The sequence below is a fragment of the Columba livia genome, chromosome 1 (assembly GCF_036013475.1).
Source record: "Columba livia isolate bColLiv1 breed racing homer chromosome 1, bColLiv1.pat.W.v2, whole genome shotgun sequence".
NCBI classification, from domain to species: domain Eukaryota; kingdom Metazoa; phylum Chordata; class Aves; order Columbiformes; family Columbidae; genus Columba; species Columba livia.
In genome coordinates this window covers 119,110,271-119,125,076 of record NC_088602.1, presented here as the reverse complement: position 1 = coordinate 119,125,076, position 14,806 = coordinate 119,110,271, and the positions used below count along the sequence as shown (strand labels likewise).

Sequence of the window (14,806 nt, the reverse complement as noted above, 5' to 3'; positions counted from 1 at the left end):
GGAGCGATATGGGTGACATCAAGGGAGTGAAGAACTCAAGAATCCCACAGAAATGTACAACACACTTTGGTCCTATTAGAGAGCTTTACGGAAAAGTTTATTACCATTGTTAAAATCACCACGCTAGGCAACAAAAAGAAATGCTCTGCTAAAAAGAAGAATAGGATTCCTTCTTCCCTACAAACACTGGCTCAAGTTTCAGGTCTAAAGAAGGTAACATCAATCCACAAACTTCAGGAAACACTTGATACATCTTCTTATTCTGTTTATATAATACAAAACTCAAAAGCTTCTGAAACATACCTGAATTTCTGCAGTAATCGCAGCATTTAGTGCAGACTCTAAGCCCCCATCAGCCATCAAGCTACCCACCAAGAGGTCAATCATAAATCTACGGCCTGGACTTACATTCATTTCATTTCCTGAAACTAAGAATGGAAGAAGCTGTTAGTGAACTAGGAACGTAAGCACAAAACAAAGAGCTTTAGATCTCAGGACCAACCTGCACTGGGTAAGAGCGCTGAGAGAGCCCTGGCCCGTTCTTCTGCTGTCGGCAGCAACACAGACCAGCCGCTCTGCAGCACCGCCTGGGCGGCCGACTGCACCGTGTTCAAAACACCAGCGTTGCTTGCTAATGTCACCACTGTCTGCTTCAGGCTGTTGAGCAGGATACTGCCCAAACCTAAGCTGAGGCATTCCGGATCCACCTGATGACTAATGGCAGCATGAAGCTGAAAAAAGAAAGGGGGGGGGTGAAATTTGAATTAAGAAGAGGTGTCAACTTGGGAAAAAAAAAAGTCCATCCTGGTGCAACCAAGTTTGCTGATTGAGATACAAACTTTCATAAGTAAATTGGTGAAATCAAAGGGAAAAGCTGGCTTGCCCAAACACATTATAAACCATATTTACCTATATCCCCTAAGTCTCTGAACCGTAAATAACCTAAAAATAACCTAAACTGATTCTACTTTGCTACAGCATGCTAGGAAAAGTAGAATATCTCCACTGAGTGTCAGATACCTTCTAAAGAGGACATTCACTCTTAAAAATGCTATTTAGAATTCTTAGAAACGTTCAAAATCTCTGAGTGTATGGGCTTACTCAGTGAGTATATGAGACTTGATCCATTTACATTTATTCTAATAGTTCATTTTTAATGAGATCCAAAAGCTGTCAAGAAGAAAAAAACAACCACTAGCTGCCAAATTTCAAAGAGTAGAAAGTGATATTGTACTTATCTCACTTTCTAAATCAATAAAAATGTTTTAAAGCACATTAAGTCCACTATTTTCATCCAAGCAACTTACTGCAACATTTAGTTCAATGACTGCTCAATGTGTGAGGAACCGAAGGTACCTGAAGCCTCAGAAGGTTTAATGTTGCCACAGCCATACACTCCTTTTCCTGAGGAGGGGGCCAGTCAGAGGATCCATCCATTCCCTCTGTCACTTGCCTCAGTAAAAGGTCTAGCTGCTCAAATGTCATGGGGCACACATCCACCACAAAAGGCACCCGCAAGCCTATTGACCATTCGGAACATGATGACCAAGCAAAACTCTATAAATGGAAACAATATACAAAGTCCAACAGTTATCTCCCAAATACAAGATGACACTGACCAGAGATAGAAGTGTAAATCGAACATCTGCTTTCCAACAGTAACAGATGATGCAGAAATAGTATCAGGAACATCTGTTGAAGAGAACCCTCCACTTGCATCCTTGTAAACATACATTAAACCCTAGCAATCCCAGAAAATAACTCTCTTATCACATTTTCCAAGGTGTTGTTATGCCAGACCAGATACCTCACTATCTTTGCTGCAGGAAACGTTCTGTGTGACAACTCTTCTTGAAAATTACTGTGTTCCAGACACAAGCAAAACAGGTAAATAGCTGCCTCTCAGAATATCCAACAGAGGGCAGCTAGTCATCCCATTTTGGCAGAGGAACTGCGCAAGATTTTTTTTCCAAGCTTTCATTTATTCAGAATAAGAAATAAGAATAAGAGTAGTCACGCAAGCAGAGAAAAAAATGGACTGGGCTTAGTGTATAGAACTAGTCTCAGTGAGAGACAAACACAAATCGCAATGAACAATTCAAAAATAAAACTTACCTGAGCAGGCCCACAAGCAATTCCAACAATATGCTTCGTGTCTAATCCTGGGAGAGCCGCGGGCTCTGGTTTGGTGACCCGCAAAGTATCAAAATGTTGACACTGATCGTTGCTTCCCCAGCTATGCACTTCACTATCTTCAGTCAGTGCTAAACAATGGGTAGATCCAGCTGCTACATCTATCACCTTTTTTCCTGACAGGAAAGTCAGATATTGAAAATGTAACTTAAAGATTATAAACATTAACAGAAAAATAGCAGACGTAATGAAAACTGTGCTAATTACAACCGTACTTAACTATGAACCTATTATGGATGTCAAGAGTCTCACCTTTGCCTCAGTAGTGAATTGGAAGAGTACAGCAAAAGTAAAACCAAGGAAATATTTAAAGATTCTTAAGAGACAGCTTAAGTAAAAAAAGTCAGCAAGTTTAAAAGAAAAATCTTCTCTTTTGTATCCCTTCTACTTAAATACTTTCTCAGGAAAGGTTTATTGAAAGATCTGCCCATCTATTCACAGAGACCGTAAAGTTATATTGTAGTCATCAGTTTAGAAGTTACTTTCAATTAGATCATCCACCATATATGAACAACAATTTTAGAAAGGACAGAGCCATAAAAGATGTTCCTTCCTCATCTTCCCCTACAAAACCTCAGGTTTCTCACAAATGCAAGAAACAACCTTCACTTTCTTACAAACTCATCAAAACTGCTGGCACAAACACAACCTGAACGTTACTTGTTGCCTGTGATTTTTATTTATTACATTCACATGCCTTAATCTAAGCACATATATATATATATAATATACATTTATTTGCATGACAAGGCAAAAATACGTATTTTAAATAAGCATTTTTATGACTCTAATAAAAGAAAAGCAGTAAGGCTAAAGAGAACCCAAGACTGGGAGCATTTAAAGTGGTCGTAACAAAGCAGCTCTAAGTCTGCTAGAATTCTAAAGGTAAAAATGCAGAAGTGACAGGAAACGTGCACGATCACCTTTTTCAATGTCACCAGCATAAAACATGACAGAGTACATGGTACCGCAATTCTTAAAGTTGAGATCGCTACTGTCTGGTAAAAAGATTTCAACAACCACAAAAAAGAAGTCTGGAACATTTCCAGCTCTGATAATTACCTTTCAAGCCTTCCAGCAGTTTGGGATATCGAACATGCTCTTCCGTTCCATGCCCAAGTCTCTGATTGTCACCTTTTCCCCAGGTGTAGACCTGGCCATCTTTGGTTAAAGCAATAGAAAACTGGCTCCCACAGCGTACTTTCACAATGTCCAGATCTTGAAGTTTTTCTATCAGCTTGGGAGTCTTGCAACCATCACTGCCTCCTCTTCCCAGTTTTCCATAATCTCCATCACCCCAAGACCACACTTGGCCTTTAAAATCAAGGGACAGAAAACAGAAAAAAATTGCACTGCTTTTTCATGTAATTAAGTCAGCTGTTCTGACAAGCAAGTTCTCAAAAATCTGAGATTCTATAATAAGCACAATTTTCAAACTGTAATTTAAGAATAGCAGTTATGAATTAATTTATAATTGTTCATGGAATTAAGGAAGAAAAATATTTGAAAAGTTTTCATGTGATAAAACTACACATAAAAAGGGTAACATAACATGTTACGGGAAGTCCTTCTTAAAAACATATTAAGTACAGAATTTACTGCAGATCAAGCCTGTGGTATGATCTTTAGTAAAAAACTGTCGTCTTTCATTATAAGGTGTTATTTATAAGAACATGCAAAATCTTTTTCCACATCAAATGGCCAAATTGTCTGTGAAACCTGTTTTCTCATTTTCAGTTATTGTTTTTAACCACTTCACAAAATGAAATTATAAGTGTCACTGTCTATCACATTATTTTGAAATACACTACTAAATCAATGCCCTGATGTAGGATGTCAGAAATAGTTAAGTCATTCTGCATCTGCTTTAAACAAAACTATCGTTCAAGAATGGTAAACCCATGTGTGTCCAAAATGAAAGTCTGTTTGACACTCCGATGCGTTTCTGCTCCATGTGTGCATAAGCCAGTCTCTAAGGTACTCCGATAAGCAAGGGAAGCATGCAAGGAGACAAACAGGGAAGAAAAAAGAAACCCACACAAAACAAAACAAAATCCCACAAACCAAAAGCAAAACAAAACAAAAAAATCCTCTACCCTGGGTTTTCATGTCCTGGATAAGCAAATCTTTCAGCTTTTAAATAAATCACATCACCATAACCAGCTATCTTTCAAAGGAACAACTAGCTTCCAAGAACTATCTGCTTTCTAAGGGATGCCTTTGAGGCTTAACCTCACATAGTAAAATTCAGGTTTTGAGTCTGTCTCATGTCAGGCACCTCACTCAGGGACGCTGGGAAGCAGAGTTTCAATACAGCCTCTCTTTGGCACTTCCCATGGGGCAACATGGACAACTCCTCTACCCAAAATTCTGGCTGTTGTTACAACATGAGTTGTTTGCACTTCTATAATAATGCATAAAATTTAGACACGTATGTACATATATGTAGTATTTTGTGCATATATGATAAACTTACATGGGTATTTTAAATATATAAATACACACACCATATACAGAAATATATATTTGCATATTCATAATTAATACATCTAATACATAATGCATAAAATTTATAACACATACAATTATATACAATGCATAAAATGTAAACATGTATGTACATATATGTAGTATTTCGTGCATATATCATATATTTACATTCCCTTGACCGGAATTTCGGCTAAAAATTCTTACGGAATTGAAGCCACTAAAATAAGCATATCTGCAGTATAAATATCTTCAGAATGAAAGGAAGAAAAGGCAAGCTTACTTAAACTGTTGTTATATTTTGCTACTAACCATTTTCAGTAACTGCCAGAGTCTGAGCATCTCCACTCCCACAGGACACATCAATAACTTTGAGCCCTTTCAGCCCTGTGACCAGCATTGGGATGGTCTGATCTTCACTGGAACCTTCAAAACAAAGTACTTCTGTGAGAAGCAAAACCAAGAAGGCCTGGTATGGTTCGGTTTTGTTTGTGTGGCTTTTTTGGCTGATTGTTTTTTTCGCTTGTTTGGTTTTGTTTCTTAAGTTGCTTTTGAGTGGTTCGTTGGGTGGGGGGGCATCGTTTTGTTTCAGTTTTCAGATTTGAGCATCACGATTGAGCTGCCGAATGATTTCTTAGGTATCTAATCTGGATTTAACCCATGAAGTAGTCTTTGCTTCATAAGGAAGAGAGAACAGCAAAGACTATTCTTCTCCATCCAACTGCTCATTTTCACATACCTCACTGAAATGTAATGGTTTTGAGACAACCCCTCCCATAATTATTTCAACTTATGTGAAACCACATATGTTTCTCAAATCAGCTTTAGGTAAATTGGACATAAGATCACTGGAGACAGGTGCTAAGCAATTCTTTAACAAACAACTTACTTCAAGATATCAAATAACATACCATGACCAAGCCTGCCGTAGTTTCCTCGTCCCCATGTATACAGCTCTCCTTCAGCAGTAATAGCTGCACTATAAGTGCTTCCACATGCAATATGAACAACATGTTTCCCCGCTTGCTTTCCAGATAAAGCAGATATCATCTTCGGTTCCTCCAGGGGGCTATTTAAAGAGAAGGTGACATATTTCACAAAAGGTGATTCGGTGACTAGATAATAAAAGATCTGACATACTTGCTAGAAAACAACTGCTGCAATTCTGTCTGCAAACTTTATTACTAGTCTGAATGATGAAGATATAAATAGTCTATAAACCAAAAATTAAGTTCAGCTTGTCAACAACATACAAACCACTGAAGGAATGTCTGCCAACTGTGATTTCTATTTCCAGTTAAATGAATGCATAGTTTTTTAAAAGTATTTGTCTACTGTAAAAAAAATATCTTTAATTATGATAGCTGAACAATTAATTTCATGACATTGCTAACTCTTGGGTAGTAACTCCCTTGCTTTATACAGAATTCAGAACTGAGGGAAGACACTTAAAACCTCTATAATACACTGATACACACCCCTTACAGAATGCCCCTGTAGAAGACTGCCCCTGTAGAAGACTGCCCCTCCACAAAAGCAAGACAGTAATGTTGCTGTTTAACCCAGAGGGAAAAAAATGAATGGTACATGCAACACAACTACATAGGAAACTATGACCCCACTGCTCCAACATCTGAGTCAATGTTTCTAAAGAAAATGTGTTGTGGATTGATAAAACCATGAATAAAAGGCCTAATATAGGTGAAACCACTACTACAAAAATATTTTAGAAAAAATAATACAGAACTGGGAATATTACAGGCAGATAGAACATGCAGAAAGAATGCAATTTCTGTTCAATAACAGAGGCAAATGCCAAATACTTAATGTGCTTGTATAAACAACTGAATAGTTTTTACTATGAATTCAGAACACTCATTTTTATTACATACACTGTATCCCCATGGCCTAGTCTTCCACCATCTCCACAACCCCAAGAGAAAACTTCACCATTTGCTGACAAAGCAAGATAGTGATGTCCGTCTGAATGTGCTGCTATCTTCACAATATTTCTGGAAGCTAGACTCTGCACCAGTTGTGGCCCCTGTGAATCAAATGATAGCAATATACTTACAAAAATGGCTCATATTTTCCATCACTTGCTAATATGCAGAATAACTAGATAAAGTTTTCCCAAGGCTTTACCCAAACAGTATGCTCAAATCAATGACGTGAAGGCATAAAGGAAAAAAAAAGAAGGTCAAATCTACTGTTCAAGTCTGAAAAAAAATAATGCTTTGAAGTTATTTTGTTTTCATCCCTATAAGGTCTTCAGTATACAGAAAAATGGTGTTTATCTTAACCTTACAGGCAATTTTAATGGCAAACGTTTCTGCTATGGTATAGTTTTATTTGAGAAACTAAACAGTTTGGGCACAGCGTTACATGACTGAAGTAAGATCTATTTCACATCTGCCAATTTCTACAGTTGTTACCAAGGTCAGCATTGTAACGAAAGCAATTATCATTGTATTCATAACCTCTAGCCCAACAGGAATTAGAGAAGCCAGATGCATTTCATCAAATCAATATAAGAGATCAAAACCTATTTCTGAAAGTTCAAAACCAACAACATAGAAGCTCACAAAAAATCAGTATGTTTCCGTATACTCTTCCAAGATGGTGTAAACAGTTAAAGGGGCAGACTAATGTTATGAAGTGAAACAGAAGAGAACACATTTTTAAAAACATATAAAAAAATCTCTCACCAGTGTATCGCTGTTGTATGCTTGTGTATAAACTCGTCCATTCCTAGATAATATTAGAAAACGCTTCTCTGCACAGGCAACCTGCACAACGCCAAGATTGGCAAGTCCTTCACATTGAATTGGACCACTCACATTAGCATAATATTTCCAACCTATTAAGCCCCAAGCAATGACCTCTTGTAGAGATCCCTAGAAAAAAAGAAATTCTTTAAGTATTAATTTTGAAGCACGCAACTTAATAAAATGCATAGAGCAGATTATTTTTTAAAACTTTATATGTCAAATACGCTCAAATATGTGACAGTCATTACTGCCAGTAGTTAATAAAAGTGTACCCATTAGAAAATACCAAAATAAAGACTTGTACGCATGATATTCAGTTTAGTCTGGTACAAAATAAGCTATAAATATCTATTCAAAGTGTTCCGAGATTTTTCAAGTTTGGAAGTTTATCATTTACTTTTTTTTAATTTTTATTTTTTAATACATCAGATCTTGAACATTTATAAAGTCTGGTCTTGACCATTTCCTCTGATAAACACAGGGAACAGCTCAAAATATGGCAGAATTAGCCATAGTGTGATAAGAACAAATGGTTCACAAACCAAAGAATTGTACTCCAAGGCTGACTGAAAGAGCGCTCATGAAATAAAAGATACCCAGGTAAGACAGGTTTAGGCAACTCAATCTTCCTTCAAATTTTATTTTGATTTTCACAAGGTATCTCAGGAGCTGTTTTCCTTTCAAACTGAAAATCAGTTACACTTCTAGGAAAAGTATCTTACTAAATTTGCTGTTGCAAACAGTTACCTTATGCGATGTAGGAGAGCTACACTGTGGAGGCATACAGGGGGTGGCCAGACGATCTAAATGGGCCATGATCACTACAGCTGTTTGTCTGAGATCAATCGCCAGCTCATTGTCCTGTGGTAAAGTCAGATACCTCAGAAAACTTTCATTTGGACTCAAAGGGTAGGTCAGGAGCTAAAGAAGAGAAAAGAGCAGTCAGAAAAATATTCAAGGTATTTCTATGCCACTACACATACTGATACATAATCTATTTTAGACATGCTGAGCATCTGCACAAGTTTAAGAAAAGACAAATTAACTCTATACATCCTTTTTCCTACAGTAGGGGAAAATTCCAAACATGTATATTGAGAAAATATAGTAAAATTAGAAACATAATAGAAAGTTACAAGCATAACGTAACTGAGGTTTACTATCTTTTATCAACCCTAATAACATTCACTAAGAATCATAGTTAAACTAACTTCAAACACAACTAAATAAAAGCCACCCAAATAAATAGAAAAGTTAACTGGCTGCATCTCTAAGTTAATTACCACAAAAGCACTAACTCTGAAACAGACTGCTTACCATATATGACATTCCTTCTCCTACCTCAACAAACTCAAATGTATGCATGAAAACCAAATGACAGTGGTATATATACGTATTACATGGACAACACTACTGCCAATTTTGTTCGGACAATTTTATAATTATTTTAGCCAGTCAAGTGAAATTTGATACCAGCACAATGATCCTTTCAAATAACCCAAAGGTAACTACCTGGATCTCTTCCTCAGTATTGGGCGCATCTTTATTACATATTATACTCTGAAATCTTTGCAGCAAAGGAAGAAGGGGTGCACTTGTTCCCTGTGCAGATCGCTCATTATCTGTTTCCCTTGTTCCATTATCCCAAAGTTGAAGCAACAACATAACTGCAGACAACATTTGGCTGAAAGACAAAGTTTACATCTTCTATCAAAAAGCATTGGTTTACGTGATCCATACAATTCACATTCTACATTTTCTAGTTTAGCCATGTCAGATGCCATGGCTTTCCATTTTAAACCCATCATCAAAATATCAAAAATGGATTTTGAAATCTAGCTAACATAAGATCTTGATTGCCACTGCATTACAGAAAAGGTTCACATGCTTTAAATCACAATTATTAAGTCCAAACCCATGGAAACTGATGACATGCACTGCTCAGGCTATTCTACAGTTAAAAACCAGAGTGCTCGTGCTGCTCACCTCAGTGTGCCCCTCTGCACCGCCAGCTCCAGCAATATGGCAAGCGCCAAGTGCTGATCTTGTAACGGAATGTTTCCTGGCCCTTTGGTACTGGGAGCTCCATGCACATCTCTATTTGAAGTCAAACAAAACACATTAACTAAGAAGGAATCAGAAACAATACATATTTCCTTACGAAAAGCATATGCAGCCCACCAAGAACTGCTAAATTTACGGAAAAATATCAGATTGGTTCTGAAAGTTGCCCCCAGCATCACTATCTACTCTATAGCTCTATTAAACATGATGAGAACATGAAAAACATTTTTCGCAGGTGAAAGTCAAATATTCTTTATGATAGTCACTATAAGGATGGAGTTTGAGTATCCAAGAGACAATTTCTGCAATATTGTAAAAGGGTAACTTTAAGCCTCTTTAAATAACAGGGAAAAAATCAGGAGTGTCCAATATGAGCGTATTTTCCCTCATATATACAGAAGTCTGCACTATTTTACTATGCTATGTACAATTAAGCGTACAAATATCTTGTATTGCCAAATCACTCTTCATGCGGATCCAATTTACACTAGTGAAACACTATTTTCAGTCTACATGTAGTCTATGAAGTCTACGCGCAGTGATTCAGAACACTCAAATTCAGATTTTTCTTAAACAGTTAAAAGGAATTAAATCATATTTAAAGAGCATCATTTCAACAGCTCATGTATTATTTCTTGTTCGTGTAACAATAATAGAAAAAGAAAGTAATCTTTTTAATTTTCCATAAACTACTATGTTTATAACATCAGCTGCTAAGAGATTCAAGTTTGCCATTTAACAGCTACTTCAGCAACGCTCAAAAAAAGAAACTTACCCAGTCACAACCGACCTTAGGAATTTAGTAGCTCTTTCTACCACTTCCAGCCATACAGAAGACACAGTCCCTTCATCGAAAAGGGACGCCTCTGGTAGAGCTCGTAGTGCATCAAGTGATTCCTGTAACAATTCACTGCACAGGTCTGCATCTTCACCTAAGGAACACAGTAATATTAGTTACACTCCCATCTTTACAGAAGTTACAAAAATTTTTACATACAGCGTTTTGTGGACTTTTTTTAACTTCAAGATTGCAAGTTACTTAATAATATGCACAGAGTTCTATATTTTCACACAAAAATTTTGACTGTAAGACTTCTGAAGACCTATCTGCGTGACAAAAAAATATATTCAGAAGGGTGACAACTCTCAAACCAGCTCATCCCACTGTATATCTGCTGAGAATATCAGAGGAAGATCTAGGGCTAGCTGGTCAAAGAGCAAGCCAAATAGCTACCTTCTGAACAAACAGCACAAACAAACAGGTGGGTTAATGTGGCATAGATGACAATTCTGCCAACCTGTGCAATTCGACAGTCACTGACAAGTACACAAACCAATCCAGAAGTTTCACACTACTGCTCCTATCCTGCCCCTATGATAGCTGCTGCTATCATGTCGTAATGTATTTGATCAACCCTATATCTCGCTTTTCTGAAACCCGGCATTAAAAATACGTTCCTCTTCATGAAATCCCAATTTCCCTTCCTAAACATAAAAGCACCCCAGCACAACACATTGTTGGTATGGGCTTGGATGCCTTCGATCAGCAACAGTTTTGTTGGGCATAATACCTCATAAACATCAAGCACAATTATGCAAATCTAACATTTATAAATGTATAGCTCTATGCAAATATCTAAGACAGATATATATTTTAATGAATTGTGTCTTCTAATGAAAAATATAGGCAATATGCCACAGAGTAGACCTACCTGACCTCCAGGCTCTACGAAGGAACGCAAATGCAAATGAAAGTGCTGCTCGGGATCCAACTCTTGCAAGTCCTTCTACACCTTTGCCTACAGGTCTTGGGCTAAATAGAATTATATATGCATTCTCTCAATATAATATATACAATAAATACATATATTCATATTAGTTTGTATATTTGACAAGTTTATAATTTAGCTATATGCATACGTATATAATTACACTATTTTTTTTTCTAAAGAATTCTAATTGTCTCTTGAGAATGAAGGTGATCAACATCAAAAGGTCAACAACCAAAATTCAATTTCAGGTGCTTCAAAGAACAACCAATTCAACCTCCAACATCAAAAAGCTTCACAGAAAAAACAAACCAGACTGGTATAATTGACTGCCATCAGAAATGTGCCTATGGTTACTCAGAGTGAAATTATGATTGTGTATTCAAAATACACAGATGTAAGATACTTCATGTACTCATTTACTCAGGATGTTTATACTTCTAGTTAATTTCAACTACATAAACTACACTTATAGGCTATTTTTAAATGAATCTTCAACTACTGGTAATTAATTCCATTAGTTTTGTCATTCCTTATCTTTCCATTCAAGTGTCAATGTTACAAATCTCTCTTTGCAGCTTCTGTATTGGCATGTGTAAGGAACAGAGATAGCTTGAACTTTTGTTAATACTCACTGGACTCACATATGTTTCTGTTACATTTTCATTTTATGCAAACAATCACATTAACTTAAGCTTTCCTTTGTACTGAAGGACAGGCTTTCTCTCAGAAAGATACCAAAAGTTCAGTTTTCTTTTTAATCTCACATCAAAAGAAAGTGAGCTGCTTAGGAATTTTTCAAGAGAGAAAAAATTTTAACTGGCATTTTTAGCAGTCTGATAATGTAAATCATTTTAATCAGAACTGGAAAAAACTTGCAGAGAACAGACTATTCTGAGAAAGATATCATTGTGAGAACTCCAATCCCGTAATATCTAATCATGATATCTACTTACTGTCTCCTTTCATTTTTTAAGCTAGAGACTATCTAACCTAAAAATTTCCCTGATTGAATTGCTTGTTCGGTCAGACAGTAACCTTGTTCACCTACTGAATAGCTTCTTTAATGCCTCATCTTGTAGATTTTTTCTATTTTTAGGTCAACAAGCTATCAAGACATGGCAAGTAATCAGACGATTTTTTATTTTTTTTCTGGAAACTTTCTCTCATGAAATGTACAATTACAGCATTTCTCACCCAAGCTAAGGAAAACTATGTTCAACCTTCATCATTAAATCCGTTTATGTGCCTTAACTGAGCAAATATTGACCAAAAAAAAAAATAATATTATTAGAACTATGTAACCTACATCAGCATCCTTTCTGAAATAGGCTTGTCCATACGTTCTAGCTGAGTAGAATAAAAGGAATACCTCAATAAAACTATACTTGCAGCTCAAAGAATAATATCTACAGCAATCTTTTACAATAAAAACCCAGCAGTATGAACAGAGACACTATAAGTAAGCATCAGCCAAGGAGGAAAACTGTGGCAGATACCATGTAAAACCATCTTAAGAAATAAAAAGAGTTTCTTGACTGCTAATGTTTTATGAGTAGGAAGAAATCACATTAAGCTCTCACATACAGGTTGATAACCTTTCAATGACTTCCCTAATACATTAACTTGTTTGTGCACGTGTCATTACCTTTTCTTATCCACAGCAGGCAGAGGAATATTACTGCTTTTCCACTTAACTTTGACATTCTCCTGAAGAACTGTCCTGTTCAATGCAATGAAATACCGTTCCAGGATAACTAGCCTCTGCTTTAGCCTCATAGCTGAAAGAGCTGTTGTAGCAGTTTGTGTGGCCAGAGTTTGCTGTTCCTTCACCAGTACATGAAGGCACTCCTTCAACTCATTCACATCTGAGAATCAGAGAAAAATACCATTTTATGGGTGTTCATCCTTGTCACAAACAGTATCAAGAAAAATCAAGACAAACCGAAAACTGCAAACTGACCAGAAGTCTGAATGTCAAAACCAAGTGAAACTCCTTCTTTCCATATTTAATGAGCAAATTTCTTTTCCACAGTATAACATAATCACAATCATACTTAACACGTGTTTTGACAAAGGTTATCATCAAAACTGGTTTTGTGTGAATACTTCTAAACCTTCATATTTCATGTCTGAAACTAAAACACCATGGGAAATATTTATGCGTCTCAAAAAAACAAGCTAGACAGCAAATTCTTATCAAGAGCAGACATCAGAGAGAGACTTATGTGCAGGCAACAATCTTGCAAGTCCCCGTAAGATATGCTTTCATTTTACACTGATACATATTAACTTAAGTTTCTCAGAAGTTATAAAACTACTCTCAGAAGCTCTAGAATCACTGCTGAGAGCTGCTAAGCTTCTGAAACAAGTAATGTCAAATCATGCTTTCAAGTACTATTACCAAACAAAATATTTGACTTAGGTACCATGACCAGAGAATTAATTCTTCATCAACCAGGAGAAGCAGACAACAGCTCAAGTCCTAGTAATCTAATAATGGATGGTAACAAGTACAGTGTGAAAAAAAGAACAAATAATCCTTGAAAATAAAAACTTGGAAATTGTGTATTTTTACATTTCCTGTAGCTTTAATTACTAAGAAAAACATCAAAGGTTTCTTTCCTGTCCCTTTATTAAGAGCCTGATCACTGGGACACCCCGCTCTGCTTTGCACCAAATTACTGTACTCATCCCTAAACAACCTCATTTATCACCTGGCTGCTACACAGAAGTACTTTTGTCTTAACTGACACCTGACTAAGAGGTAGGAAAAAAAACATATGTAACAAACCAAAAAACACCACCACACACACTCACATAAAACCAACACATTTTTTGGAACAGCTGCCTCCAAGCTACAGAAATTCAGACACACTTATGGTAGTCTCCAGAGTTGAAAATTGTATCTAATGAGGCATAACGTGTTTTTTGCAACCAGAACTGTACAAAGTATTTCAAACTTTTGTCCCCACTCTGTGAGGCACCTTTGCATACCCAGCAGAGAATTCAAGTGGCCTTCTCTGCTATCAGATCGCATTGCATTCACTCATCGTTTGTTGTCAGCCATCACCCCAGCCTGTTTTCAACATTGCGACTCACATTTCATCATTTCTTAACGTGTTAGATTCCTTTCCCTGAGGCAATTTACATCCTTCCACCTGACTATGAGGAACAACTTATTAATCTATTTTTACTCGTTGAAAAAAATAAGTGTTCCTTGCAGTCTAGGCCTTAAAAAAAATTAGACAAAAGCAATAGCACATATTATACTTGCTCATACCTTGACTCAAACACAACAAGAAATGTGACAAAAAAGCCACACCATACTTAATATCAGGTCTACAAAATTCCCTAAAGGACTCTACAGCACAGTCACATATCAACAAGTTACATAGATAGAGCTACTTCAGATCACAACGTAAAGTACCACATAAATAAAACAGATGCCTGCCAAAGCCATGTTTCATTTGTTTGGTTTGGCTTTTATAACGTCCCTTATGGCCATACAGAAGTTTACTC

At 36.6% G+C, this 14,806-nt stretch overlaps 1 protein-coding gene across 8 annotated transcripts in view; it reads right to left on the bottom strand.

The window, feature by feature from the left end:
• HERC2 (HECT and RLD domain containing E3 ubiquitin protein ligase 2) overlaps positions 1–14,806 on the bottom strand; it is a 114,882-nt gene that overhangs the window by 70,281 nt on the left and 29,795 nt on the right. For 5 of the 8 annotated variants that reach the window (XM_065075189.1, XM_065075198.1, XM_065075173.1 and 2 more), the window contains 15 exons: positions 12,933–13,152; positions 11,228–11,328; positions 10,291–10,447; positions 9,438–9,548; positions 8,964–9,135; positions 8,199–8,372; positions 7,389–7,577; positions 6,573–6,724; positions 5,592–5,749; positions 4,993–5,106; positions 3,256–3,507; positions 2,116–2,309; positions 1,357–1,557; positions 503–731; positions 304–428 (listed from right to left, as the gene is read on the bottom strand). In XM_065075189.1, the coding sequence (XP_064931261.1) occupies positions 304–428; positions 503–731; positions 1,357–1,557; positions 2,116–2,309; positions 3,256–3,507; positions 4,993–5,106; positions 5,592–5,749; positions 6,573–6,724; positions 7,389–7,577; positions 8,199–8,372; positions 8,964–9,135; positions 9,438–9,548; positions 10,291–10,447; positions 11,228–11,328; positions 12,933–13,152 (2,549 nt within the window). The remainder of the gene's footprint in view (positions 1–303; positions 429–502; positions 732–1,356; positions 1,558–2,115; positions 2,310–3,255; positions 3,508–4,992; positions 5,107–5,591; positions 5,750–6,572; positions 6,725–7,388; positions 7,578–8,198; positions 8,373–8,963; positions 9,136–9,437; positions 9,549–10,290; positions 10,448–11,227; positions 11,329–12,932; positions 13,153–14,806) is intronic. The other 3 variants (XM_065075209.1, XM_065075219.1, XM_065075181.1) reach the window with 1 other exon arrangement.